This window comes from Peromyscus leucopus, chromosome 11, assembly GCF_004664715.2.
Source record: "Peromyscus leucopus breed LL Stock chromosome 11, UCI_PerLeu_2.1, whole genome shotgun sequence".
Taxonomy (NCBI): domain Eukaryota; kingdom Metazoa; phylum Chordata; class Mammalia; order Rodentia; family Cricetidae; genus Peromyscus; species Peromyscus leucopus.
The window spans coordinates 25,611,213-25,639,138 of NC_051072.1; the positions used below are offsets into that span (position 1 = coordinate 25,611,213).

At 43.8% G+C, this 27,926-nt stretch overlaps 1 protein-coding gene across 1 annotated transcript in view; it reads right to left on the minus strand.

Moving 5' to 3' along the window:
* Positions 1 to 744: 744 nt before the first annotated feature.
* Lifr (LIF receptor subunit alpha) overlaps positions 745 to 27,926 on the minus strand; it is a 48,533-nt gene continuing 21,351 nt past the window's right edge. Inside the window, exons 5-18 of the mRNA XM_037209585.1 lie at positions 23,099 to 23,262; positions 20,388 to 20,562; positions 18,262 to 18,516; positions 15,681 to 15,810; positions 15,110 to 15,279; positions 13,962 to 14,107; positions 11,908 to 12,070; positions 11,524 to 11,594; positions 10,399 to 10,612; positions 7,630 to 7,809; positions 4,489 to 4,590; positions 3,760 to 3,927; positions 1,815 to 1,976; positions 745 to 830 (exon numbers count right to left, since the gene is read on the minus strand). Of these exons, the coding sequence (XP_037065480.1) occupies positions 745 to 830; positions 1,815 to 1,976; positions 3,760 to 3,927; positions 4,489 to 4,590; positions 7,630 to 7,809; positions 10,399 to 10,612; positions 11,524 to 11,594; positions 11,908 to 12,070; positions 13,962 to 14,107; positions 15,110 to 15,279; positions 15,681 to 15,810; positions 18,262 to 18,516; positions 20,388 to 20,562; positions 23,099 to 23,262 (2,186 nt within the window). The remainder of the gene's footprint in view (positions 831 to 1,814; positions 1,977 to 3,759; positions 3,928 to 4,488; positions 4,591 to 7,629; positions 7,810 to 10,398; positions 10,613 to 11,523; positions 11,595 to 11,907; positions 12,071 to 13,961; positions 14,108 to 15,109; positions 15,280 to 15,680; positions 15,811 to 18,261; positions 18,517 to 20,387; positions 20,563 to 23,098; positions 23,263 to 27,926) is intronic.

Sequence of the window (27,926 nt, forward strand, 5' to 3'; positions counted from 1 at the left end):
CCATGTCGCCTTATTCTTTACTCACGCACAGGTCCGCTTGCCTGGAAAGAGAGGATCCAGCGCTTGATATATTCACAGGCGCTCTACTAACTACCAAGTCACATTACTAGAAAGTTAGGAGAAGTCGGTTTATAGAGTAAGTGAGAGTACCAACTGGATGGAGGACAACTTGCTGCTGGCTTATAAGTTACCTCTCAGGCTGTCAATCTGAATCACTTAAATTCCATCTTTAATCACTGCCAATAGATACGCACCATCTTTCTGCCCCTATGATGAGAGCTCTAGAATGACACACTCTTCGACAGCAACACGAGGATTCCAGATTACCAGCCACCCATTATTTAGTAACAACTTGACTTCAAAGGACAATCGTCTATCTGAACTATCTCGCGCTGGGGTTAACAGATTCAGGTAAACTATTTCCATAGGTCTGCCATGAGTTAATAGTACTTGATGCTAACTTAAGTCTACACGCTTAGTCTCTTGGAGCTGAGCAATCAAAGGAGCGAATACTGTTGGCACTACCAACTAGTGAGTACCCATGAGCTGGAATAATGAGGCGGTTCTGTGGTGCACACCAGTTCCTGGCCTCCGTGAGAAGTCCACCACGATCACAATAATGCATACACCAAACATTCTGCAACACGATCACATAAAATCAACAGATCATCATATTCCACCTAATTAAACGACGCTCATCCGATAGCTAAAAGTGCAATGCGTCTTATGAACTTGACCTACCATCTACAGCCAAGCCTGCACCAACAAAAAGTGATACTCCCAACCTGGCCCACAGTGGGGCATGAGGATGGCGATAATTAATCCCACCGCTGCAAAGAAACAGTTATAAATATTGAAAATCACCACTGGAAGTACTGAGTATAGAATCAACTTAAATTAGAATTACACTTAAATTTATTATTCAAAGAGACAAAAAAAAAAAATCTAAGTGATCCAGGGACACTGAAATGTTCTGTTGAGTAGAATTGCTCGACCCTGCCACTGGCGACATGTAGGCCAGATGTTTCTGGTGTGAGGAGGGGTGGGAAGGACTGTCCTGTGTCTGTGGGAGGCTTAGCCACATCCTGGTCTCTAACCATGAGATGCCCATAGCACTCCAGTTACAGTCAAAAATAAAACGCCAGACATTGCCAAGTTGTCTTGGAGGGGACGAAATCACCTCCCACGGAAACAGTGCTTCAGTGCCCCACAGTCTCATGGCTCTGTACTTCAGACCTGGACACGAACTCCATCCTGGTAGAGGGGAAGACTGGAGCTGAGCCGAAGCTCTGCCTGTCATGGTGAGGGGCAGCAAGGGCTATTACCCTTGTCTACTGCCCCACCTCAGACTTAGAGGTGTGGCGTTTTACTAACGCTTAAAGAATGTTTCTTACACATTTCCCTAAATATTAAAATCAAACTAGCTTGGGAAAATATTTAACCTGGATTTGATTGGAGATCTTTGAGTGCATGCCCGAAATTAATTAATTTCTTATATACTCATCAGGAAGTAATTTGAAATAACTGACAAGAAAACAAAATAAAAAGTCCTCTCATAGCCTTTCAACACTGTCCTCTTTCTGACATAAAAATGTGAAAATTTGAGCAGTGGTTCTCAACCTGTGGGTTGTGACCCCTTTGCCAAACCTCTGTGTCCCCCCCAAAAAAATATTTACATTATGATTCATAACAGTAGCAAAATTATAGTTATAAAGTAGCAATGCAAATAATTTTAGGGTTGTGGGCAGTCCCCAGATGCTACAGACACTATCACTTTAGTGGCAAAGGTGTTTCTAGGGCAGTGTTGAACTTACAGTTTTCCTTGGTCACCACAAACATGCTTTTCTCTGGACCCAGGCCACCATGTGTATAGGCTCGCAGGACCAGGTGGTAACTGGTTTTACCCTGAAGATCAGCGATCCTCAGCGTCTTCTGGGATATGTCAGTGATATTCTTGAGCTTGATGTCAGAATGACCTAAAGCGAAGAATATTCTCACTCATTCTAAGGTCACTTTATAAACACTCGGACATCCAGCCAGGCACCCTTTGGAAAGCAAGTCTGGCTGCTGGCCACACCCAGCCAAGGCTCTGGGGCCACAGTCGGTTCTAGCCTTGCCTGTCACACCTTCTAAATTACGCTAAACTCAGGCTTCTCTGACTCTGCAAGGGGACAGCACGGCTTGGCTCCCAGTGACCGGCAAAGTTTCCAGGTGCTCTTTAGAACAATGCCTGGCATACGGCAGGCAATCCACAGAGGTCATTTTCCTGTCGGTGACTAAGAGAAAAGCCCTGAAACGCCAAGGCACCCAAAACAGACCCTTCGGAAGCAGCAGAGGCTAGACAGGGCGAAGGTGAAGGAAGAGCAGCGGACATGACCTCAGCCCTTCTTAGGAAAGGACCCACGTGGTGGGAATTCTCAAAAAGAAGACGCTGTGAGGATGCCTTTGGGTCACTTCAAAGGGAAGGGTGGAGATCGTTTGACTCTTTTATTCGTGAAAGTCTCAATCAAAATCACGCAGGATGGGAGTTTAAAGAACCAAGCAGTAATAGACAGCGAGAGGCAAAACGAATCGGTTTCCTCCTGGTCCCTCCCTTGCCTCTACAACCACTTAGAAATCAGGTATCCTTTCTTGAGTTTACCGGCTCTTGGTCTATTTGTGTTCAGAAAGGATGGATGAGGATTTAACTCCTTTAGACTCCCCTTGCCCCTCCCCCACCACATTCACAGAGCGGCATCACCACACTGGGTGGGTGAATTCAGTGCTCACATGGCTATGACCACATGAAGATTAGTCACTGATTTTTTTTTTAAAGCGACTTGGTATATTTGCATTTTTTTTCCTATTGTAATTGCTTTCCGCCCTCTTTTGCTCAATTTTCTTAAAATTTCTATGTACTAAGTTCTCAGTTCTTCCCATATGCTTCAGTGGAAGCTCAGTACATTCTCCACATATGGAAAAACCCACCCCCTGGGTTCCTGCTTCCTTCCAATGGGGGCTGCTTCTCTAGCTACCCAGGCTCATGCTGGGCTCTCCACCTACCCTACCCCACTCTCCAGCTCCTTTCTGGACCCTGGCTCATGCTGGGCTCTCCATCTACTCTACCCCATTCTCCAGTTCCTTCTGGGTGTTCCTCACTTCTTTTCCACACTAGAAGCGGGGTCTTCTCCCTTCTAGCAGATTCCAGAGAAAGGCAGGACAGGGGAAGGAAACACTCCCAGCCTTTGCAAGTCTAGAAAATCTTCTTTCTATTCTGCTACTGACCAGCAGAGAGGCAGAGTGCAGACTTTGAGGCTGAAAATAAGAGTGGCTCAGTATTTTGAGGACATTGCTGTGGTACCGTCTAGTGTCTGTTGACAGGGAAGTCTGCCACCATTTTGATTCCTGATTATAATTGGGGCTCAGAAACCATTTTTTTTTAATGGTTTTTGTTTGTTTGTTTGTTGTTGTTGCTTTTCTGCCTCTTTTGTTATCAAATGTAAAATCACACTAAAAATGAGTAATATGCTCTGGTATAGATAATGCAACACTAGCAAGAAATGGTCACCATTCTGTGGGACTTACAATGAAAGGATTCAAAAATACCTGATTTTGACTTTTAAAGATTTACATGCTATTTATCGTACACCTTTTCAGATAGTTTTGGAAATTATTACTTAGCTATGCATCAGCCTTTTCTTTCCTTTATTTTATGGCTAGTCAAAGTCTTTTTTCTTTATATACATTTTAGCACCATAACCAGCGCAGCACGGGACTCACCTGTCTCGAAACTCCTCGTCTTAGGCGTCTCTCTCTCCCCTTTCTGGAAGTAAAATAAATACCCTCTCAGGAAGCCCCGGAGCTCTTCCACGGGGACGTCTTCCCACTTCACTAATATCGAATCTGCAGATGTATCTTCCACGGTAAAATTGGGCGCGGCGATGGGGGCTGTCAACACAAGAGGTCACTTGCTGAAGGGTGGGGCAGTCGCGGCATTTGAGATTGTTGTCCGCCTTCAGCAACACCTAACCTCCCCAGCCTCGGCATTAAACGGTATTCGTTACTCAATCGTCAACTCCGCAGGCCATGGAACCACACTTCTAACACTACACTCAGCGGCGTTCGGGAAGGAATCGCAGCCCTTACACACGACACACACATCCAAGGGACAACCTGGGCCACATCTCTAAGTGACCACTCAAACAGACTTCACACATAGTCTCCTCTCTGTTAAGTCCTAATACATTTCCAAGTTTAAGCTTCTGTAAACACAAATCACGTGGTTTTGACAGCCATGATTTACTTTTCTCAATGTCAATACTGAAACTGAAATAAACAAGCAGGTGGGGAATAAATGATAAAAAAAATCTAAATTTGTGATAGAAATAATTGATCTTTTTTGATCTAAACAACTAAATTCAATATATTTGGGGGATTAACTCTCGCTATTTGCCCATTTATAATTTCTCATCTTAGCCAAACTTTAAGTAACTCACCCATTTAACTTACCTAATTCTTCTATATATCCAATTATAGACCGCAGCAATTGATATCCCTGATCAGTGCACCCATAGAGGTAAAAATTGTATCTTACTCCTGACTGAAATTGATCTGTAGGATGAACAAAATCAGTGAACCTTCATAAGTCTATGTAGGTAAGCAGGAATATTCAGTTTAGAAGCATTAAAAATTATAACATGCTAAAATTTCCAAATGTAACTGCAAACAGATTTATTATAAAAACACACTGGTACTTTTTTAAAAAAATAAAATTGGTAAAAATTTAGGAGTATTAAGCAAAACTTGAACACCGTTACTTCTATAACAATGAAAAGCTTCAAGATCATCGGATGACATTTCTCGGAAGAGAAAAAAAAGGTGACTGAGGCTGACATCTTGTTCCAGCTTCCCAGAGGCCATCCAGCCAGTTCTCTGTGCATTAATAAATGCCTTTGCTTTCTTGTGTGTAAGAAAAGACATCTCTCCCCTCGTCCCAGAGCACTAAAAACTCCACTCTAGCTCAAAGTTTTGGGGACAAAAAAACCAGGCCTTGGAGTTTGTTTCTCTTCGTAACACTCACTGAGCAAGACACACAGGAACTATCTTTGGGTTTTGTTTTGTTTTGTTTTTCAATTAATATTTTAGGTTAGCACATGAAGTGAGTCATCATGGCATCCTCACACGTTCATCCTCACACTTGGGTCCACCCTCCACCCCCTTCTAGTTGCTTCTTTCTTCAATCCATGAAGCACCTTTTAACGTCTCATCAGTTACACACCTCAACAAAACGTGTGAGACGTGAGAAACACAGAAACGCACAGGGCCACGTTCCCAACATGGAGGAGTCGGCAAGCATGGGAAAGAAACAGGACAAGAGTAGCCACGGTTCTCACGTGAGAAGCGTGGGGTCTTAGGTGAAATACTAATCAAGTCCACGAAGATGAGAAAAAGCCATTCAAAGCGAGCTCTGAAGAGGACGGTAAAAAGCAGTGAAGAGGCTCATCTTGAAGACAATGCCTTAACAACGTCCTAACAAGGCAGGAGGTATTAGTTCCTGTGTGGACCAATCACTCCAGTGTGCTTAATACGGCAGTCCTTTAAACCGCATGCCCAAAGATCACCTCGACTCCACAGGTCACGGCGGGGTGGTCGACCACCTCAAAACTCCATGCTCTAAGGGAGAACTGCGGTTCTGTCTCTATTTAATTTTTCTCCCATCACTGTTTTTCCTAAAGTGCTTGCTACGTGCTTCCAAGTACTAAGTAAATATTGATGGAAAGTTCAGCTCCGCCAAGTGCATTCCACTTTGTGCCTTTCTTCACTGCGGGAAAGGTGTACATGAGGTTACGACTGTATACTGCATAGAAACCCATGCCTCCTTTTATGTTAAAATGGCATATTATCAATACCAAATAGAGTGTGTCACCTCAAGGGGCCGGGTGGGTGTTACAGGTATCATAAACAAGAGCTGAAGGAGAGGAAACCGCAGAAGAGAAGGAGGAGAGAAGCATTCCGCCCAGAAGCTCAGCGGGCAGGTAATAAAAGTCAAGAGTCCCGGCCTTTTGAAGCTCTAAGTTGCTCTGCATTTGTTTTTGGTTTTTGGTTTTTTTTTTTTTTTGGTTTTTCGAGACAGGGTTTCTCTGTGTAGCTTTGCGCCTTTCCTGGATCTTGCTCTGTAGACCAGGCTGGCCTCGAACTCACAGAGATCCGCCTGCCTCTGCCTCCCGAGTGCTGGGATTAAAGGCGTGCGCCACCATCGCCCGGCTAGTTCTGCATTTGAATTCTGGCACCACTGCACTCTAACTGTGTGACCCAGAGCGCTCTCCCAAGTACTCCGTGCTTCTGTCTTCCCATCCACCACAGAGACCCTGCTCACACACAGTGGCACTTAACCACAGCGGCTTCTCCCCATCCTAAGGGATCTCAGCCACAACTTGTTCTCCCAGAAACACTGCCTCCATTGCCCCCTTCCCAGCGTACCCCATTTATTCCCGAATCCCAGGAGGGAGAGACCAGAGGCTCAGTCACCTCAGCCCCACATGAGAGGAATGAAGGGCAGGTGTAGGGATGAGAAGGATGGAGAGGTGGAGGGGTGGCCAGAGGAGACAGGAAGTAACTCAGAAGACCACCACGACTTTAGTCAACTGCAGAAGTGCCCGAGCAGAAGGAAAAATCTCTGAACTTGTGTGTGGTTAATCAGTGGGGGACTCTTTTATCCTTTGACAGCGCTTCCAAAAAAAGAACCTGTCTTAGGGAGAGGAGCCGCTGGGGGCCCATTACTCTCCAGCTTGCTTCACCAAACACGGAGGAAGGACCAGGAGCTGATGTCTCCAGCAGCATCGTGACTGACGGACCCACTAGGTCCGGAAAACCCCACAGGCGTAGGCACACGCTGCTTCAGCAGAAGTCATGAGGGCGATGGAGGGAGGGAGTCTCTGCTTCCAAAGGAGAAGCAGGGCTAGTCTGGGGGATCCAAGCCTCCCGGGGTGCCACGCTTCTCAGGCTGCCCCTATCAAGGGTGGCTTACGTGATCAGACTCACCAGCAGTGAGGTGCTCAGTGACAGAGCTCATCCCAGTCGCCCTCTGCCCCCATCTTACGGAAGTGTTGGCGGTGGCGGCGAGGCTGTCCAACGGCCTAGGTCCTGGACAAACTAAGGCAGAGGGGCACCCACTATGCTGTCCTCTTTGTTTGTGTTTTCTCACGTCGTTTCACATCTGACGTAACTGTCACTCCGACTGAAGTCTATTTTATCAACGTACCACCCTTGATTCCCTTATCTGCTACTTATCTGTAATTTTCAGATTACAAACAACGCTATGGAGAGCACTTCCAGAGCTGGGCGTGGTGGGGCACACACACTTTTACTTTCAGCAGAAGCAGCAGCAGGCGATCTCTGGGGTTGAGGCCCTACCTCAAAAAACAAAACCCACAATTCCCCAAACGAAAAATCTATGGTGCTCTGATGACCTATCAGAGTAAATTCCTGGACAAGGAAAACCCAGCTCCAAGAGTGCGTCTTTTCCACACACATGCCACATCAAATTAAAGCAGGGCATACCTCTAGAATGTCATACATCTAGTCACATCTGTGTGGCTTTTCCAACCCCCCCCCCCTTGAAGGCCTCAGAGAGCCATGAATTCTTCTTACCAGATTCTATTACAGTCTCAGTGCTGTTTGAAGGGACCTTTATCCAGTCCATGAGGCAGGGCTCAGAACGAGATGAGTTGCACCATTTAATGACGTAGTCACAGGTCATGTTGGGGTCGTGATGCCACGAGAGGAAGATCCTCTTTCCCATGCCAACGGCTTGCTCTACTATGATGTCGTCTTCAGCGAGGAGAGAAGGACATTTTATTGTCAGTCCCAAGAAATACCAGAAGGCAAGCCTCAAGAAAACTGGACAGTAGTCATAAAAATTATCTCAGCGTACACAAATTCTAAAATAGTAGTTGAGCTAGACGTCAACGTTTAGCAAAGAAGTGTTGCAGTGTTAACCTTACTGGAATGACTACAGCGTTTACCTTTATCCAGAAAATAAATTACACAGAAACTGAGGAGAGAATAGAAGAGCTTCTAGAATCATAGGCACATACTGGGGGCTAGCAGCGGGATGAGGACCACAGTACGACCACATGGGGTGAGAGAAGGAGGCAGGAGGCTGGGGAAGGGCCAGGGGACAATTAACGCTTGCTCTCAACATCCATCATGAGCAGAGCCTATGGGAAAAGGAGTCACACAGAGCATGCGGACAGAGCACCCAGAAATGGACGAGCTGAGCATCTGCGGTCCAGGACTCCTGCATCCCAACCCAAACGCTGGCCCAAGAGGACTATCTAGGGGAAGTACAGAGTGGGAAATGGCTGATGGAGCAAAGCCGTGAGGTGAGAGGACCAGTGTGGGCAGAGGCATTTTCCAGAGTCTGTGAGATACTAGGGGAGTGGGGGCGGGTGTGCACACACTCGGGAGTGAGGGCAGGCACTGTGGTCGGGGGAAGTTTAGTTTCCTTTCTGCTCGACCTGGGCCTAAGGTACATGGGAGGATGGAGGTGAAGTGTGAGGGACCAGGGTGGGGAACAGCACAGTATGGAGGGCGGGGGGAGTGTCCCACAGGGACATGAAAAAATAATGACCTCTCCAACTAATCTATATGTAAGGGTTTGGTTTAAAAAGAAGCCATAAAAAGGAAGGTTTTCCAAATGAATGTGTGTTCATAAAGCAGCTACTTCTGAACACAAGATGAGCCTCTGGTTTAGAATATAGGAGGGTTTGGATGTAAGAGCTTTCTGGCTCAATGTGATTACAAAGCCGCAATGTGAATGTGAGCTGAGGCTGTGTAGCCTCTGATTCTGGGAGTGAGAGCTGTGGGCCGCCAGATGTTAACTGGTGAGAGCTGACACCAGTTAGATCTACCAACCACCTTCTCAAGGACATGCAGATCCTACATTCTGATATAGGATCAGAATGCTCCCGTCAGAGTCAACACAGTAACTCAAAAGGACACATCATAACTCAGTCTGCAAAAGGACCAGGGCCAAATGAGGGGTCACTGGACACCTTGCTCCGACCCTTGCTTCCCTGCACATACCACAGCATCCATTGCCTAGGTTTAGGGCTGTGCTGTGGCCTGGGTGTGGCCAAGTCTTTGAAACAACCCTGCTATACACTCCTGCTTCATAATTCTCTGTGGTCACTGCCGAGGACAAATCAATGAACCAGGTCAGTACCAAGAAACCACCTCAACCAAGCCCTGAGAGACACTTAGAGGACCTGACCAGACTGTTTTTCCTTCTGCCAGAGTGGACTCATAAAAAGCTGTCCCCATACTGGGAAAGGACAGGAAAAGAATGCAGGAAGTAACTGGAAGAAGAGGTGGACGTGGCCATTTACTGGTGACTCAGAAAGTTGTCAAGCTTTGAGGGGAGGGGAAGGCTAGCAGGTGGTGGAGGTGGGGAATTAGTGAAGGTCGCCAGAGGGTAAAGATGATCCAAGTATGTTGTATACGTATGTGTGAAAATAGCAAGTTCAAACGCACTACTTGGTGCACTTAATATATACTATAAAAAGTCCACGAAGAAGCTGAGAAGGCACGTGGCAATCTGTGTGCAGTTTAGAAGAAAACACCAAAAAAACCCTTTAAGTTTACATTATGTGGATTTGTGGTTTTCAAAACCCTTGTTAATGATCTAACTTAGCCTTTAGAAACTTTATCATAGAAATATGAAGAATTTCTATGCTGGGTTTGGAGGCTGGAGAATCAGGAGTTCAAAGTCATCCTTAGCTACACAGCAAGTTCCAGGCCAGCCTGGACTCTACAAGACATTGCCTATAAAGAAAATTATAAACAATGACAACAATAAAAAACACACAAGGAAAGAAAATTATCAATTTACCACAAAGCTGCCAATTAAAACAAGTGTCTTTTCCCATGCCCGGCAGGCTGCAAAAACACACTGAGTACAGAAACTCTTAAGTCTTGGAAAGATATGTTTAAATGGTCTTTGACCAAACAGTCAGAGTATTTCTTCCTAATACTACGATCCTCAACTGGAACTTTCTGTTACTCTATGACAAAGCAATTATCATCTTTCACACATTTATAGGCTTCAAGTCAATACTGAGGTCACCCAGGAGGCTGAGGCAGGAGACTGCTTGTTCCAAGTCCAGCCTGGTTATCTAGTGCGTTCGAGGCTAGCCTGAACCACATAGCGAAAATCTTGTCTCAAAACAAAACAAAAATTACTGCTGACTGTATCTCTCAGTGAGCGGCAGACACTCACGTACTTGGTCCTCCATATGCATAAAAATGCGAAGAGCATGGGAGGAGCAGGTTACGTGAGGAAAGCTGGCACCGAGAGAGAACAAGCCACCCCAACCGTTCCATTTCCATCTGCTCCCGTGAGCTCCCCCAAGCGCTCACCATTTGGGATTTCCGTACTAGCTATTTTAGAAGGCGGTGATGAGCCAGCCGAGTTTCTTGCCACCACACTGATGATGTAGTCGTGTCTGTCAAGCCGTATCTCGGCTCTGTGTTGAGGATCCAGGATCTCAGAAAGGGACCGCGTCTCCTCATTTGATGAACACGACACATTGTAGGAAAGTATTTTCCCATTAGCTTCACTCATGGGTAAAGGCTAGGGAAAACAGAAAAAAAAAAAAAAAACAAACAATTCTGTCACTCAAACCTGCAAAAGTCACAAGGCCTGGGTGAGGTCATCAGGACTAAACTGGGGCTCAGTTCCCAATAAAGAGTGACAAGAGACTAGGAAGCCATCAGTAGTGTGAAACTCAAATTTTAAAATCCACTGAGATTATGGTAAAAAAAAAAAAAAGCATGAAATACTAAAAAAGAGCCACACTTGCTGTTAAGTATTAAAAGTTCACAGTAATTTAAACATTAAATAATATAAAACTGTTTATTTTTATAATTTCCAGAAGCAAAAATGTAAGACGTGGCCTGAAGGACTGACCTACTAGAGGAAACAAGGCAGCGTGGCATGGTGTTCTAGCCTATGAATTCTTTTCTCCTTTTACGTATAAGGTGACTGTTATAAGAACCTTAGGAAATACACAAAAATCAAGAGAAGGGCTGGCAAGAGGGCTCAGCAGGTAAGGGGGCTTGCCGCCAAGCCTGAAGATCTAAGTTCAATCCCTGGGAGCCACAAGGCACAACACACACACACACACACACACACACACACACACACACACACACACACACACACACGGTGGTATGGGCCTCATAAAAATCAATGTAGGGTGCTCTCGACTGAGGCAAGACCCCCTCTCAGCACCAGGGGAATCAGGAATGAAGAGAAACATGGGGTTGGGAGATGGCAAACTTAGCCTGTCTGGGAAGCCTCAGCTCCTTGTACACATTTCAGTGGCTTTGTGTTCCATGGACCATTTGTCAGTACAGCTCCATACGACATGAGCAAGTACAATGTAAAGTATCCACAAAACCCAAGCTACCACTTGTACATTAAGCATTTGGGCAAAACAAAACAAAAAAATGTAAGCACCTAAGGCAACAAAAGATATTTACCTTCCAATAGATAATTAAGTTTTTTCCATCAGAGCTCCACTCTCTCCAAGTATCTGGTGCCCTTGAAGGAACTAGGGAAGAGATTTACAAGTCAGAATTTGAAGACACAAACCGCAAGGCAGTGGACAGTGTCAGTGACTAACATGGGGGTGCCTGGAACTTCACTCTAGGGTAGCTAGAATTATCCCTAACACGTGGCTTCCGTTTATAAAGTGAAGCAACTGAGAAGTGCTAAATGAAGCTAAGCCCTCAGCTTCTACAGAAGACAAGGGCCTAGAAAACGGGTCCAAGTCGCTCTCCTGGCCGCGAGACTGTCCCCGGGCGTCTCCCTATCTTGCAGCCGTCCATCTCTCCATTAGTAATTAACCACATCCCTTAACTTACTGGCTTCTGTGGTTAAATGCCGCTTTGCATTGCTCCACTTGCTCCATTTCCAGAAAGTTTCAGCAGAACAACGCACCCGGAAAGTGTATGTAGTATATGGATTTAATTTGTCCACAGCCATAAGATAAGTGGAATCCTCGGCTCCTCTGAGTGTGGCATTCCGCTATTTGAAGACAAGTAAATAAATATGGGTGCTTATATGTATATACCATGTGTGAATGAATACATAATATGCCCATACACGTTATACTTTTTGGTAAAAAAAAAAAAAAAAAAAAAAAAAAACAACAAAAAAAGTCTACACTTGTAACCTAATCCAACCACCAGTTTGCGATTAGAACAGTCGAGTTCATGGTATTTTAATTCTTTTTTTTTTTTTTTTTTTTTTTTGACTTTTTGTTTTTTTTCTGAACTATTTAAGTCTCGAATCAAGATCGCTGCTCTGTAGTGTATTCGCATGGTATTTTAATTCTTATGAAATACTTTGTCCATACAATTATGTTCCACAGTGAATGAAAAGGAGTTCATGACTGCTCCTGGGTATGTATGGTTGAGGAGAAAGTTTTCACTGTAGCTATGAGGGGAACACTGCCAGACTGAACAGCCTGGACATGGGGCTTGGGAGAGGAAGAGCAGAGAAAGGGAACAAAGAGAGCACGTGGGAGCCAAGAGAGCATGCAGCCAAAATGACTGCGTTATCTAGGAATACGAGAAGCTGGGGGAAGGGAAGGGAAGCTCAGGGGCTAGAGAGGCTTAGGGTAGGGGGTGGGGCATGCCACCCAGGATGACGCTGTAACAGATATTGTGAGTAGGGACTGAGTGAGTCTAGAGACCCGCTCAGCTCACAGACTTTGATATGCTAACAGGCGCCACAGTCCTAGGTTAATGGAGGAGCCATATGTCCCTCCTGCCAGAGATAAAGAGAATGACCCCTTTTAGAAGGAGGAACTATCTTCTTAAATCCCTGAGACAAGGTTGGCTTTTGTCTAAATGCCAGTCTCTGGAGAAAGGATTTATCTCAGGACCTAACACATAGAGTAGTCAATAAAATACTGGGATGCATTTTTAATCTAATTATTAAATCTAAATAATAACGGTCAGTTAAATTATACAGACATTGTACTGGTAATCAGTTAATAACTAGTGACCATTAAACTTTAACCCACTTTGGTAATAAGGGATGAACTTGAGGATTAAATACATTATTGCACAGATACTGGAAATCATCCTGGAGGCAAATGGTATGGTTTAGCCGTGTGCCTAAGTCACCTAAAGCCTCTAGGATGGTACTGAACATGTAGGAAATAGACAAAAAAAAAAAATTCAATTGAAACAAGTAACATTAAAATGAAGCAATTTTACACAAATTTGAGGATGAGTGTGCCAGGAAAATCTCAGAACTCTCAGCTGCTTGTTACAAAGTGGCTTTTCAGGTCACACTGTGTACTTCTGAATGCTTTTACAGAAACCAGTGAATTTCCAAATTAATGTTCAACTACAGAACCATTTACTTCAGAGTTGCCACAAATTACAAAAGGGTACAGTATAAGTCAATCGAATTATTTTAAATGTATTTAAAAAAAGTCCTGTTTTGACTTATAATTACCAATTACAACCTGCTTCCACTGATGCACTTAATAATTGAAAATTCCCTTCTACTCTCTGGTGCCAGTTAGTCAAAGGCTACAGTCAAAGGCTAATTCTTAATCACAAAACTTACTGCATACCAGCTCTATACGGGTATTATACACTCAGCCTGAGAACGTTCTGAACAGCAAAAAGTTGAACTTATGGTCTTGGCTGTCCAGTTTTATAATTGTTTCAAAGGCAAATTACAACGTTGCCATTACATTTGTATGGAAGGTCTTTGTTGATTTAGTGCATCTCTGTAACAAATATTTTGAGAGTTCCTATGTGTCAGTTTGCTTTAAGTATTTTTGAAACTGGGATTATTATTTATTATTATCATTATTAATAAATATATTATATATAATAAAGTATTATTATCATTCATAATAACCAAAAAGGAAAGTTTATAGGAGAATTTTACGTACCACTTCTTGTTCTGAATTAGTTTTACGAATTTCAATTTGACATAAGAGATTAATCTTGGCAAAATTTCCTGGTAAATGCCAGAAAAGTATCACAACTGTTGAATTGATGTCCTTCAATTTCAGCGAAACAGGCACATGAGGAGCAACTGTAAATAGGATCATAAAGATTAATGCCTGTAAATGTTTAGGGTGAAAAGGTCTCCCCAGCAAGAACAATCCAGAACCAGAGTGTATGTGTATGTGGTGGGCAGAAGAGCAAAGGGGTATTACTACTGTACTGCCAAAAAGCAATACAGTCCGTGTGGAGCCCACGAGCCTTATTTTAGCTGTTAGCATCACACCAATGCCCTCAGAGAACCAACTGTGCTCAAGGTTGTTCATCTGGTGCCGGGACTACTAGACAGTGGGGAGATCAAAGTACGTTGAGGAGACTTGTAGTGTACACGGAGAACGACAAATACAAAGAGTAACGGACAGCCATCTCTCCGAGGTGTGTGTGTGTGTGGTAACGATGCTGACTGCTACACGACTTCCGTGTGGCTCAGGATCGTGGTGTATCTGTGTGAAGACACAGGTAGCCGCCATCACACTGAGATCCACACTGCCCAGGCAATGCAAAGGAACTTGCCAATGTCGCCCCTCCAGCACGTGTAAACACACACTCTTAAATGCACACAAAACTGAGTGTGATGAATCATCTAGGTTCGTAGACAACCTTAGAGCCACCGTACTGGTTTTGTTGTCACCACTGAGGAAAGATAGAAGGATTCACAAAGTTGCAATTCCTTATTTTTGCAATAACTTCTAAGCCAAAAAATATTGTAAATATTTTCAAAAACTGTTCAAAAAAACAATGTCCAGAAATCAAGAATGAGTAGACAAAGCCTTGTATAGTTTCCATCTAAATGACTCAAATTTTTACTTCAACAACAACAACAAAAAAAAAACCGTCAAATTTGAAGGTATTTGTTTTAATGCTTTAAGATAAAAATCATAAGATATATTAATTATAAAAGTGAAAAAAAAACTCCCAAGAAAATAACCAATGAACACTAATCCCTGTAGTCACTTTCCATGAGTCCCAAGGCGTATCACGTGTTATTTTTATTGTAGTTATTTATAGGCACTGGCTGGCAACAGGGACTCACCTCTTTCAGTTACATTGATGATTGCTACCGATTCTGCCTGTCCCAGTGGGTTCCGACCAGTCAGGGTGAAGTTATAGATCTCTTGGTCTGGAAGCACTGGGAAGACTAATCGATAGCTTTCATTTGTAAGTGTGTCCGGTCTTTTATGTATGATGATTTTTCCCGAAATGCTGTCAGTTAAAAAGAAAGATAACTTCAGGATTGTAAGATACAAATATTGAGGAGGGGGGAAAAAAAAAAAAAACATGGGCAGATTTCTACTAATCTTTGTAAGAAGTTTGTTTCTAATTAAAGACTGATCACAAACTCAAGGAAATGATGTATGATATAGAAAATGACCGGGCATACTGCCACCACCTCGACAGCCTTTATCCAGGGCCCCTCTTGTGAGGCTTCGGACGGAGGAGGCATAGAACGGCATCTGTATGGTGGCCATCTGCAGTTGTTACAGGACAGAGGATGCCAACACAGCCTGGTCACTTGTGTGGCAGCAGTGGACCAGACTCCCTATGGCGCTCAATAGGTCCTTCTGAGGTTCTAGCTACCAACGCTCTCTCCTGGCTACCATTACCTTTCAAATAAAGTGTAATCTGTTTCTCGTGGGCCCACCAGACCTGTTGGCCTCCCTGGATCCCAGGTACATATAATCTCTTTGAAATCATGTGTCTCAAAATTCAGCTTCTGGGGAACATCAGGCGGATCTAAAAGGAAAAAGAAAAACAAAGTAGTTACATATATTTTCCCCCAAACTGCAGTTTCATGGTATGTTAAATGAGATTTTGCGTCACTCCCTTAAAATAATTTGCTGTTTATACATTTCCTCCTCTGAATAGTGCAGCAATTATTGCTGTTTCTGCAAGATGGGTTGTTACAGTTTGTATCGCATTAGAAATACTAGGTTAAAATACTCTAAAGAGTGACTCTCAACTCGGCTGGTGTGTAAACTCCCAACAGCAACTTGAGAGATGAACTAAATTTCTTTTCCCTTAAACTTGACCTCAAAGTCTTCTGAGTTAAGTCAACAGAATCTACAGTTTGGAACGACTGTCATCTGCCATCTGTTTACACACTGTGATTGAGAAAGAAGTATCGAGCCTGCCAAAAGTCATGGCAGATACAGAAGCAGTTCGATCTGCCTTTACTTTGGGGCAGAGGAAAAAGAAAAAGGTCAATGCTGGGAGGAAGGTGCAAAAACTTTAAAGTGATAGCTAAGAAAGCCACAGCCTGGCACTTGACTGTAGAAACTGATCTCTCTAGTCCTATGTCACCAAACATAAATAGACACTGATCTATCTTAATGCTGCATGTACACAAATGGTTCTCATTTTCTGTGAGAGTTAAAAACCATGTATATGCCTGGTGAAATATTCTGTAACAGTAATTTTGTTTTTCAAAGGAACTGAATTGTTCAAGTAGTACCTAGTTGTCAACGAAAACAGAATTTCTTCCTATACTCTCCCTAGAGATCCTAGGAATGCTTTAAGTTTTTTTGTTTATTAATACTGCGTGTGTGCGTGATAGGTGGGGGCATTTGTGCTATGGAGCCTGTGTAGAAGTCAGAGGACAACTGGGTGGAGCTGCCTCTCTCTCTCTCATCTTTATGTGGGTTCCAAGGACCACAGTCAAGTCACAGGATTGTGTGGCGAGTGTCCTTATTTGCTGAGATTTCACAGGCTCCTCCAATGACATTTTAGCTAATACTGAGGATAATTAGTGAATGTTTCACTGACAGTTTTACAATTAGACAATTAAATAAACACTGGTATGCTTATTTTGAAAGTTATTTTAAACCTAAGGCAAAATTACCCACCACTTTATTACAATTACATGTGGAAATCTGGAATATATTTAGAATGATGATTATTTTAGGATGTGGAGTGTGAACATTTAAGTAATCTATTTAAAGTCCAAATAATAAGAATAAATTAAAAAGAATAGGGGGTGTGACAGGAGAAAAAATGAGAGGAAAATATTTGAAATGTCTTGATTTCCTGATCAAACAAATTAATTTATAAAAGAATTAAATTGAGGTTAGGTAAATCTAGATACAAATGACCTGTTTTTTAATGCAGCAGCAAACATAAAATGCAGTTTTTTAAAAAGCTATTAAGTGGGGCCATGGTGGCACACACCTTTAATCCTACCCTCTAGTAAATGCAGGCTGATCTCTGTGAATTCAAGTCTACCCTGGATGACCTAGGAATTCCAGGCCAACTAGGGATATACAATGAGACCATGTCTCCAAAACCCAAACCAAAGCTAAAGTAACATACAAAAACATCAAGTAGCTAGGAATACATTCAGCCAACGATATCCAAGACCCTGCAGTGCTACAATAGTTTACTAAGTGACAAGAGAGAAATCACCAGAAGAGACTAAAGAAACATCAGAAAATTCTCCCAACTATCTCACATGCCTTTAACCATGAGACCCAGAGACCCACCTTAGAACTTACAAATTCACAGTACTGGAAACAAGGGCATCATTGCTGCAGGTGGCACCATATGGGAGGAGGTAAAACTTAAAGTCCCAAACACGTAATTATCTGAGGACATCTGACATAAGCTGCATGGGCAGAGCAGCTCACCACTACAATATCCAGACACATTTTAGGCTTCAGGAGTGATCAATCACCTTAACAAAGGTCTCCCTGAGCAAGGGCATCCACAGTACAGGCAGACTACCTGAAGAATAAGACTTCTCACCCTTCATCTTCAGGTCGTCCTCAAATATGCTACTTAAAGGTTGGGAAAGATACAGAATGCTATCAAAATCACCATAATATTTAAACCTGGGTACTTAAGAGCTTACATTGGTTAAATGGGAAACTAATTGTATGAAATTATTCCTAAGCAATATCCAATTAAATACTACACATACTAAGGCTTTGACTCAACTATGAAGTTAGGAATTTAAATTCAACTTCAGTTGCTAGATGTCTCAACCTTAATATGAAACTCAAAACTGATATAGAAATAAGTATGTAGGAAATAAGTTCCAGGCTCCTATACAAGGGTTCTAGAGCCTTTGTATAGTATTTGCATCAATGATAAGGAAATACAGAAGAAAGAGAATCAGCTAGCAGAAAAGAGATTAAGGTTGGACGAGGGCCCACACAGGCTAGAAGGAGCTACTTAACATGATATACTTACAGCCTGCAAAGACAACCGTTCCATACACGTTATCATCTGTTGTGAAAACCACATTTGTTCCACTGTTCTCAGAAACAGAAATATTCCGGATATGGATGGCAACGCTTTCCCCATAAAGATGGATAAGAGTTTGAGGTGTACTGCCAATCTGTCCAAACTTCACCTTCGTTGGACTTACACAACAAAATGTTATGTCCGAGCCTGCAAGAATCACTTTGTCTTGAGGGAAGACAATGCTCTCAGAGTTAGGAGTCCCTAGAAAGAAACAAGAGGAATGTCAGACATCTTTTCCACAAAACTGTCTCCTTAGAACATCTTTTCTTTGTCTTCAATTTTCAATTATTTATTTACTTACTTATTTTCATATGTGTGTGATGGATACATGTATTCATGTAGGTGTGTGCATGTATGGAGCAGAAGTTGACATGGGGGGTGTCTTTCTCAACGTTTCTCCACTTGGCCTTTTGAGACGGGGGCTCTCACCGAACCTGGGCCTCATCAACAAAGCTAGCCTGAAGAAAAAGCTCCAGGGATCTGCTTGTACCCAACCTTGGAGAACTAGGGTTGCAAATGTTACCACGCCCAGCTTAGGTGCTAAGGACTCAAAGTTGGGGTCACAGAACTGCTCGAGTGGCAGGCGCTTTACAACAGGCCCCTTATTTTCATTATTCTGAAACAAGGTATTATGCTGTAGCCTAGGTTCTCTTGGAATTCCCCATGGAGCCAAGGCTGGCCTAACGCTTGCAGTAATCCTCCTGTCTCTGCTGAATGGTCATAAGCCACCATACTTGACTCCTAAGCTGAGCTTAAACTAGTTCAGTATCTACAGGATATATCGTAGATGTGTGAAAATAATGCAGGTCTCTCAGGTTTCCAACCAACAAGACACAGACAAGAAATGAAACTGTGGCCTTATTTACTTATCCAGGGACAGAGACAGATCACAGGTCAATCTGTCGATGGTCATAGGTTAATGTTTAAGGGTTTATATGCACACAGAAAATAGCACTCAATAAGTAAGTTTATTTCTTGGAAACTACCCTGTGTGTGTGGAGCAGATTTAGTTCTCATCAGCCAACAAGTCGGAAGTACTCTACATCCTAACCAGCAGCTGGTTCTTTAATCACAACTCTGCTGGTTAAGGTCATGAACCCCAGCTCCACGCCTAACAGCTGATCGTTATACAATGGCCTCTGGCCATCTTTCTACCCCTCACTCTTCCCTGCCATCTGGCTCCCACCTCCACTAATCTACCAGAGTGGATCGCTGGTCCCATGTTTGATCCAAGGACCCCTTCTGATTCACTGTCCAAACTCCCTCCTCTCTTGGGTTCCACCATACTAAACTTTCTGGGCTACTCTTAGTCCTCAGGCTACTGGCCTTCCTTCAGTATTTCTGTAGACAGGAGAGCTTCTAAGTGGAACCTTCCAAGCTTTCCAATTCTCCTTTCCAAAAGATACATTGGCCTTCAGATCATATACAGATTTGTGATTCCCAAAGGGGCATCTCCAGCTACATGTACCATGTCTCTGGATGCCAGATTGACATTTCCAACTTCACTACTTCAGGCTCAGCATATTAAAGATGAAACTGTGCTTTCCTACCCGACTGGTTCCTGTATTTTGCTTCTCTGTGAACAGCCTCCCCAGCCACCCAAAGTAACAGACACCGTGGGCTCATCTTCTATCTCTCCATAAGCACCCACTCCCTAAATCAGATTCTTCCTCTCACATCTCATCCCTCTTACTTCTAAACTCAGCTGTCCTGAGTTCTATTTACAGTGTCTTGCTCAATGGCCAGATTCTCCTTATTTACCCAGCTGCTTCCGGTCCTTCCTTATCTGATGTTGCTCCATAGAGTGTCCACCTGTAATGAACACCACACATTTTCTAGACCTCATTTTATTGTCACTGATGACCTTGGCCTCTCACTATCAGCATTTTCCATCCATCTGTCAGGAGAGTTCTAGTTAACAAACGACTTTTAGCACAGCCTTCTGGAGCCAGGCTCAGACTTTAATCCACAGCTCTGGGGTAGCCACTTTAGGAGAACAAAGAACAGATTCGAACCCTTACTCTTGAGCCTTCTAACTTGTGAGGAGCAAGGATCTATAAAAGGAAGCTTACAAGAGACGGTCTTGAGCAGGCTCCAGTCACTCCACCCCTTAGAACCAGAGAAGCGAGGATAGTCAATGTACCATCTAATCCCCACAGAGTGAGGAGCACATTCCAAGGGCAGGTCTGAGGTCCAATTCCAGTGGTGAACTGTATCTTTACCACTTAGTGTTGTGTTGAATGACACCTAAAAATAAACACAAAATTATAGTTCTAATAGTGGTAGGCTCCGTCTTTCTCCAGGATAAACGAACAAACAGAAAGACCTCATAGGACATGTGCAATCAGCCCACAGAGGAATCTTACAAAGGTAAATGGACTGTACGTTCGTACAATGGCCTGTTTTCTATAAAGCAGTGAGTTCTCAACCTTCCTAATGCTGCGACCCTTTAATACAGTTCCTTATGTTGCGGTGACCCCCAACCACAAAATTATTTTTATTGCTACTTTATGATTGTAATTTGCTACTGTTACAAATTATAATGTACATATCTGATAAGCAGGATATCTGGTATGTGATCCCTGTGATCCCAAAGGGGTCATGACCCACAGGTTGAGAACCACCATTATAAACTCTAACAAGAAAGTTAGACTAATACAAACATTATTCAGTTAAGTTCCTTTATCAACATTAGGTCCTACTGAATTACTATACAGGTGTTGACACTCATCAAAACATTCAATAAGGCAGCTAAGGAAATACGTTGCTATAGAAATGATTTCCAAATTCTCATAGACGAAAAACTCTATCTTGAAGAAGTAAAGCCAAAGAGAAGGACCACACATAAAAAAAATAGAGCAAAGGGCAGGTAGGAAACCAGAAAAACAAGACAACCAGAAAACTAGTGTGATGGCCCATTTCCTCAAGAAGAAAGGTTCGAAGAAAAAAGAAACCAAAGGAATAAAATGAGTTCCTAGGGTAACAGGTTAGACTGTAGTGATGTAGTGAGACCCTCTGTGCTCAGCGATGTGGGCGGAGCTACATCCACACTGGTAAGGAGGGGAGTATTACCTTCAAAACCTTGATAAAACTTCCCAAACTGTAAACTCCACTGAGTTAAACGAGCAGCCCTACACCAGACATGCTGTGCCTGCCTTCCTCTGGCTAGCCTTTCACACTTCCAAAAGCAACAGCTGAAACTTCTAATTGTCACCTTCTTCATTATAATAGCAGGCGTGTTAATCTTCGGACAATTAAAGTTAAAATCACTGCCTCCACGATTTACCTTGCTGCTATAAAAATGCCATCCGTGTCTAGAGAGGAGGGCCGCAGATAGATTTACACACAAAGACAAACAGAAAAAAGAAATACCTAGTATATTGGAACATTCTAAGGACATTCATATGACCCACAGAGAAATTGGTATTGAATTAATTAAGTGGAAAAAGAAAATTTAGTAAGATACAAGAGGTTCCACAGAAAAGGTAAGGTTGAAACTAGTATTTATATAACTTTAATACTAAGAATATTAGTCTACCTGTAATAGTTCAACTATATTTGAAGAAGCTGGGAAAGTGGGATGGGAATGAAGAGAGGAAGGAACCAGGGAATCAGGGAGCCAGGAGGCCAGGGAAGCAGAGACATGATGAGTTAGTAAAAGAAAGAAGAAAAGCCTCTCATCTTCCACTGAGGCAGTTAATAAAACCCTGCTGAAAACTATAAAGAAATGGCAATGTAAGTATGTTATTTGGGAAAATGGGGAGAATTGATGGAAAGGATCAGCTAATGGAGTTAAACAGAGCTGTAATCTAGCAGTAGGAAGGTTGAGGTGGGAGTCCTGCAAATTACAGTGATGCCCGGTCTCAATATACAAATACAAGCTTGTTCCCAAGGAGAGACAAGTGGGAAATGGGGAGAGAGCAGTTCTGGACAGCTGACGGCCTCCCTCTACCCATCTCCGGGTGTGTGGAACGTTGTCTGTAGTTGTATACAGTATGTGCCTTAAATGAAACACCACTGCTTAGCACTCCTCTTGTGCTGGTACCCACATGCCGCCTGTTCAGCTTTTCATACCTGTTCCTCTGTCTTAGAGTAAGAATAAAGTAAGTGTAAGTCATGGAAAACCACTGAAATAGTGAGTGGAGAGAGTTAGAAAGGAAAAGTACTGGATATAACGATGTTTCAGACTGGTAACTTAAAGCTTGCTGATTTCTCAATTATTATTTTATTGTTATTATGAGTAAATGTTTTAAATATTTATTTTATGTATAATAGTAGACAAAGATAACATATTGAATAAAATAAACTGAAAATAAGCTTTAATTTCATTTATGCAAGGGCATGTGTATTTAAAAGGCTGGGCATTTACTGTATCCAAATGGTAGAATCGGGGGAATCACTCTCCCTTAGTTTCTTAAACTTTCTATTACACAAGCGATTTTTTAAAAATTATTTCTATTTTTTTGTTATTATCTGTGTGTATATGTAAGTGTGGGCACGCATTTGCCACAGTGTACATGTGGAAGTCAGAGGACAACTTCCAGAATTCGATTCTCTTCCCACTATAAGCTCCAGGGATCAGACTCCAGCAGTCGGACTTGTATGGCTCATGTTTTCACCCCTGAGCTATCCTGCCAGCCCACGAATCTTCTTTAAAGAACCCTGAAAGATATACGATGTATTTCTTCAATCACCTCCGAACTCAGGGGTGCCGCCTGGAAAGCTTTAAAAGCTGTGTGGTTTCTTTAGTATCCCGGGGAAATGTATTTTTGTCCCAACTTACTAATTTGATGGGTTCCGCACTCGTATTCTGGAGGACCTTAATTTCCCAGGTGACATTCGAGGGGTGTGGCAGGGCAGAACCTCCGTCGTTCCACTTCAGGAGTAACGTGGAGGTCGAGAAGTCAGCAGACAAACTCAAAATCTCAGGAGTAGCTGGAAATAAAGCTTCAAATAGGAAAAAGAAAAGCAAAAACCCTTAGTCAAGTGAGTAAGGGATCTTTCATACTGTACTTCAATTTATCAGTGACTTCTAAACTGGAGCGGGGGAGGGGGGGCGGACAAAAACACACAACACGTTTTTATTTGTACAGCCAGCTCCCCGGTGATTAACGGGACAAACCTGAGAAAACCGTCAGCTGGCCGTTTCAAAGACCTAACACATTTCCCTCTGCAGAGAGCAGCAGGGTTCCCACAATACTCTAGTGTTACCTTCTCCTCTTAGGAGACCTGCAAGAGGGCAGTGAAAGAGCCTGTTTGGGGTGTCGGCAGGCTGAGCCTAAAAAGAAAAAGAAAGAAAAATGGACAGCTGGGAAAGGGTCTCTGCTCTTGCTGCTTCCCACTAGTCTCCCAGCAGCCTCATATGAGGAGACACCACCCACTTAAAGAATTCGGAGGGCTGCTCCAAGCTGCGGGTGTCATTAAACACCAGAGACTGTTCTAATGATCTTGGCACCGAGCGCAGAAGCCAAAGGCTAACTGTGAAGAGGGGCAGCGGAGGAGCCGAGAGAGGCCTGCCTCGGCGGTGATCAGCACAGTGTGCAGGGGCCTGAGATAGACACGAGCCGATCAGCCATCAGCCGGGCCAGTGCTGGAGAAATCTTGGCTAGAGCCGGAGGCTATGGGTTATAATGTCAAATGAGGGAAAAGACAGATATCTGCTTGGAAGAAACGACTGGATCAGGGGAATGAAGGAGTTGCCACGAGGAGAGAGAAATAATGAAGATTTCTCCCCAGGGCCTCCACAAGCTCCCAGGAAGCAGCAGAAAGGAAATGGCATGAAAGACCATGGGAAGATGCCAGCTGTTGGCCAGGGATGGCAGCGCCAGGAAGGAGAGAGGCGGGCAGAACGTCTGCTCTGGGAGAACCACCAGTGGAACCAATGTATGGAGCCCTGAGGAGCTTGCTGGGTGGGGCTGCGGAAAGGAATGTGGCCACAGATATAAAGGCTGCAGCAAACAAGGGCACCTTCAAGGAGTTGGTCACACCAGTGAGAATCTAGAGATGGAAAGAACTCAAAGAGACTAAATGCAGGGCCACGGAAGCTGGAGCTGAGAAGCAGCAGGTGTCAAACTGTCCAAGGAAGACAGCGCTCCGGGAGAAGGAAGGCGCGCACAGAGTCAGGGGCGAGGGAATGGATCCTTTGAACAGCTGCATTTCTGCTGCTGGATTCAAACACCTTGGCCAAGGCAACCCATAGAAGGAAGGATTCATCCGGGCTCACTGCAGGAGGTTTGGGAAGGCTGGGGCTCTCACACTGAATTATAGGAAGTAAAAAGATACCTCAAGAACTCGGGCATGGGTGAAGGGAAGCTGTAAGTGAAATGAGGTAGCAGGCAAAGTAATGTTCATGTCTTCAAAACCCCTGCCCACGGCACATGACCAAAAGCCTCAGATCAGCGGGGGATGAGGTCCACGCGTGACCTCGTCTATGAAACTTGGGTTTGCCAGGGGCAGAAACAGAGAAACAGATGTTCTTGCAAGATTCTTCCTCCAGTGTTAGGCATGTGAAGATAAGTTAGAGGAAGGCCAGAGACATACCCTTTCTTCTCTCGCTTCTAGTCATTACTTATGAAGTCCAAGGGCCACTAAATAAAGTCACGGTAACTGAGAAACCGCAGGAGTAAATGTTTAGGGTAAAGTTGGCTGGCTGCCAAACATGGGGGAAAAAAAAAACCGGCAGAATAAACCATTATTCATATGTCAGTCTTGGAGCCTAAAAGTAAGTTTGTGAAATTTGGTCTTACTAAAATCTGCTGACCACAGTATTTTACACCAGACTTAATATTTAGAGCCCTACGTGATCTGTGGTGTGTGTAGTTAAAGTCTGCGCTATGTAACCAAGTCATCTGCATGTCAACTACACGGGCATGGAGCACGCTTCACAGAGAACCCCGAAGTAGAAGCTGCATGAGAAGGAGAGCGCATGAGTTAATCAGAAGCACAAAGTGGATCTGGGGCTGAGAGAGGGCTGGTTCCGGGGCCAGCATGATCAGGACAGAGCTGACAGCATCCAAGGGTGATTCAAAGTATCAGTGTAGTAACTTAAACACCACAAAACGGCATCCTGCACTGTAGCAGTGCTAACCAAGGAAGGATGCTTTTTTTTTTCCTACAGCTAACCCTAAAGGCCTTTTGATGAGTCATACAGAAACCTATTACTGTAGAAGCTTCCAAAAATACAAACATATATGAATGGAACTGAAAAGGAGCCACCATGTGATGGGGGAGACAATGCCCCAATCAGACATATTAGGCCAACAAGTAAGTAAAACCTCCAATGCTAGAAATGGGTTATATCTTATTGAGTCATTGGCCAAAGAAGTCCCACACCCACCACCCCAAACATCACAGACTATTGCCAACTCTATTGGTTACCCTCATAATGAGATGGTAAGGCCCTGTTGCTAAAGGCAACATGAGATGGAACCCATACATGGCATTCTAACATGGCAAAGAACCTGAGACTAGGTAAGTCATGGGACCTAGGGAAAAACCTACCACTATTATTCTTCTAAGGATCATGGCAATAAAATGACTTATTGCTATACCCATAGATGAGAGCACTGCTCGATGCTCATCAGAAAAGCTTCTTCTTGCGGTAGATAGTAATTAACACAGAGACCCACAACTGGACAATGTTCAGAGAGTGAGAAATTTTGGAGCACTCAGTCCTAAATGGGATGTCTTTATCAAACCCCTCCCCATAAGGATCGGGGATCTGTGTAAAAGAAGAGGCAGAAAGACTGTAAGAACCAGAAGTGGTGGACCGGCTGAAGAAAATACCATCTTCCAGACACAACAGGACGGAAGCATGAATCAAGTCAGAGAGTGACTGCATGCAGGAGACCAGCACAGGTTCACACTAGACAAGATCGCGGCACTGAGAAGGGGACGTGGACACAAAGCCCCACCCCCTAATCAAGAAGCTATTTGCAAGTGATACTGGATGGGAAGGGGGAAGCCAGTGTTCTCCAGTGGAGTGTCACTGGGGACATCACCCACACCCCAGGGCAGGCTCCAGGTCCAGGAAGAGTTGTCCAAAACAGAATGGACTCCATGTCTTTTGTACACTTTGGGAGGTTTCGCTTGTTTTTGTTTTGATTTCTTTTTTTTCTTTTGTTTTTTTGATTTTTGAGAGAGAGAACACAAAACAACATGAATTAGGGTGAGCAGGGAGGTGGTGACCTGGGAAGACTTGGGGGAGAAGAAAGGTGATCAAAATATGTCATATGAAAAAGTATTTTTAAATAAAACATTTCAATATGTAGAGCAAAAAGAAGAAAGATCCTTCCTTTCCTCAGAAATCCATGTAATTTACTCTTTAGCAGGTGGGTGACTGCAAAACATAGGTCACCCTCCCTATTTCCACTGAGAGACAGTGAAGGCCATGATTACAAATGAAAGGATTTCAGAGGGATAAACCCACTCTTCCTTCCCTTCTCATAATAGCAAAGCAAGCTGCCCAGGGGCCCCATGAACTGCAATCTACCTGTCTTTTGGACCAAAACAGACATCTGAGGACAATTTTAACTTGCTCTCTTAAAAACGCAGAACTGACCATATAGAAAGGAATTTAAATTGCAAAATGTCCTGGATAGCATCCCTCTCCCTGCCCCCTCTCACACACAGAGACCAACACACATGTGCAGGTCAGAGGACGACTTGTGGAATCTATTCTCTCCTTCCACTCTGCCGTGACTTGGGAGACCGCACTCAAATTGCCAGGTCCGCATGGCAAATGCTTTACCTCCACCAGCCAGCAGTCAAGAGCGACTTATTATTCTTTCGAATGCCTAGGTTGACAGAGATCTTCCCCAAGACATAACCACTCCACAGGTCTGGATGAGTCAGAGTTAGCTTGCTTTCCTTCTTACCACTGCCTGTAAAGTAGCCTTATACGGTTCATCATGTTATTACAACGCCATCCTATCACTGGTCACAAACTAACGAAACTCTTTGCTGCCGTGTGAGAAACCCGTGAATGTCAAGTTCCATCTGTCTCCCTGAGTTGTCTCTGTGCTTCCTGTGTACTGGTGGCCAATGTCCTAGCTGTTCAAATACCTGTGCACAAGGCAGAGCACAAAGTCCCTGTCCCTTCCCTCAAAGGACATACTTCCTGTGGAGAAGACACACGGTACACATCTAACATACACACTAGACTATGAATTCAATTGAGAGAAATTGCCACAAAGAACTACAGCATGAGCCGGGCGGTGGTGGTGCACGTCTTTAATACCAGCACTCGGGAGGCAGAACCAGGCAGATCTCTGTGAGTTCGAGGCCAGCCTGGGCTACAGCGCGAGATCCAGGACAGGCACCAAAACTATACAGAAAACCATCTCGAAAAACCAAAAACCAAACAAAAAAACAACTCCCCCCCAACACACACAAAAAGAACCACAGCATGCCAAGTGTGAGTGAGCAGTGGGATGGGGTCACCTCTGGGGCAGCCAGAGGCTACACTCCTAGAACAAAGCATACCCGAGAAATGCCAGGACATACGCAGGCATCGAGACAAAGTGAGCCAGGCCAGTAACTGAGTGAGGGAAGGACCTCAGCGTCACCTACTGTGACTGGAACACACGTTTGCTTCCTTCCTCAGCAAGGAC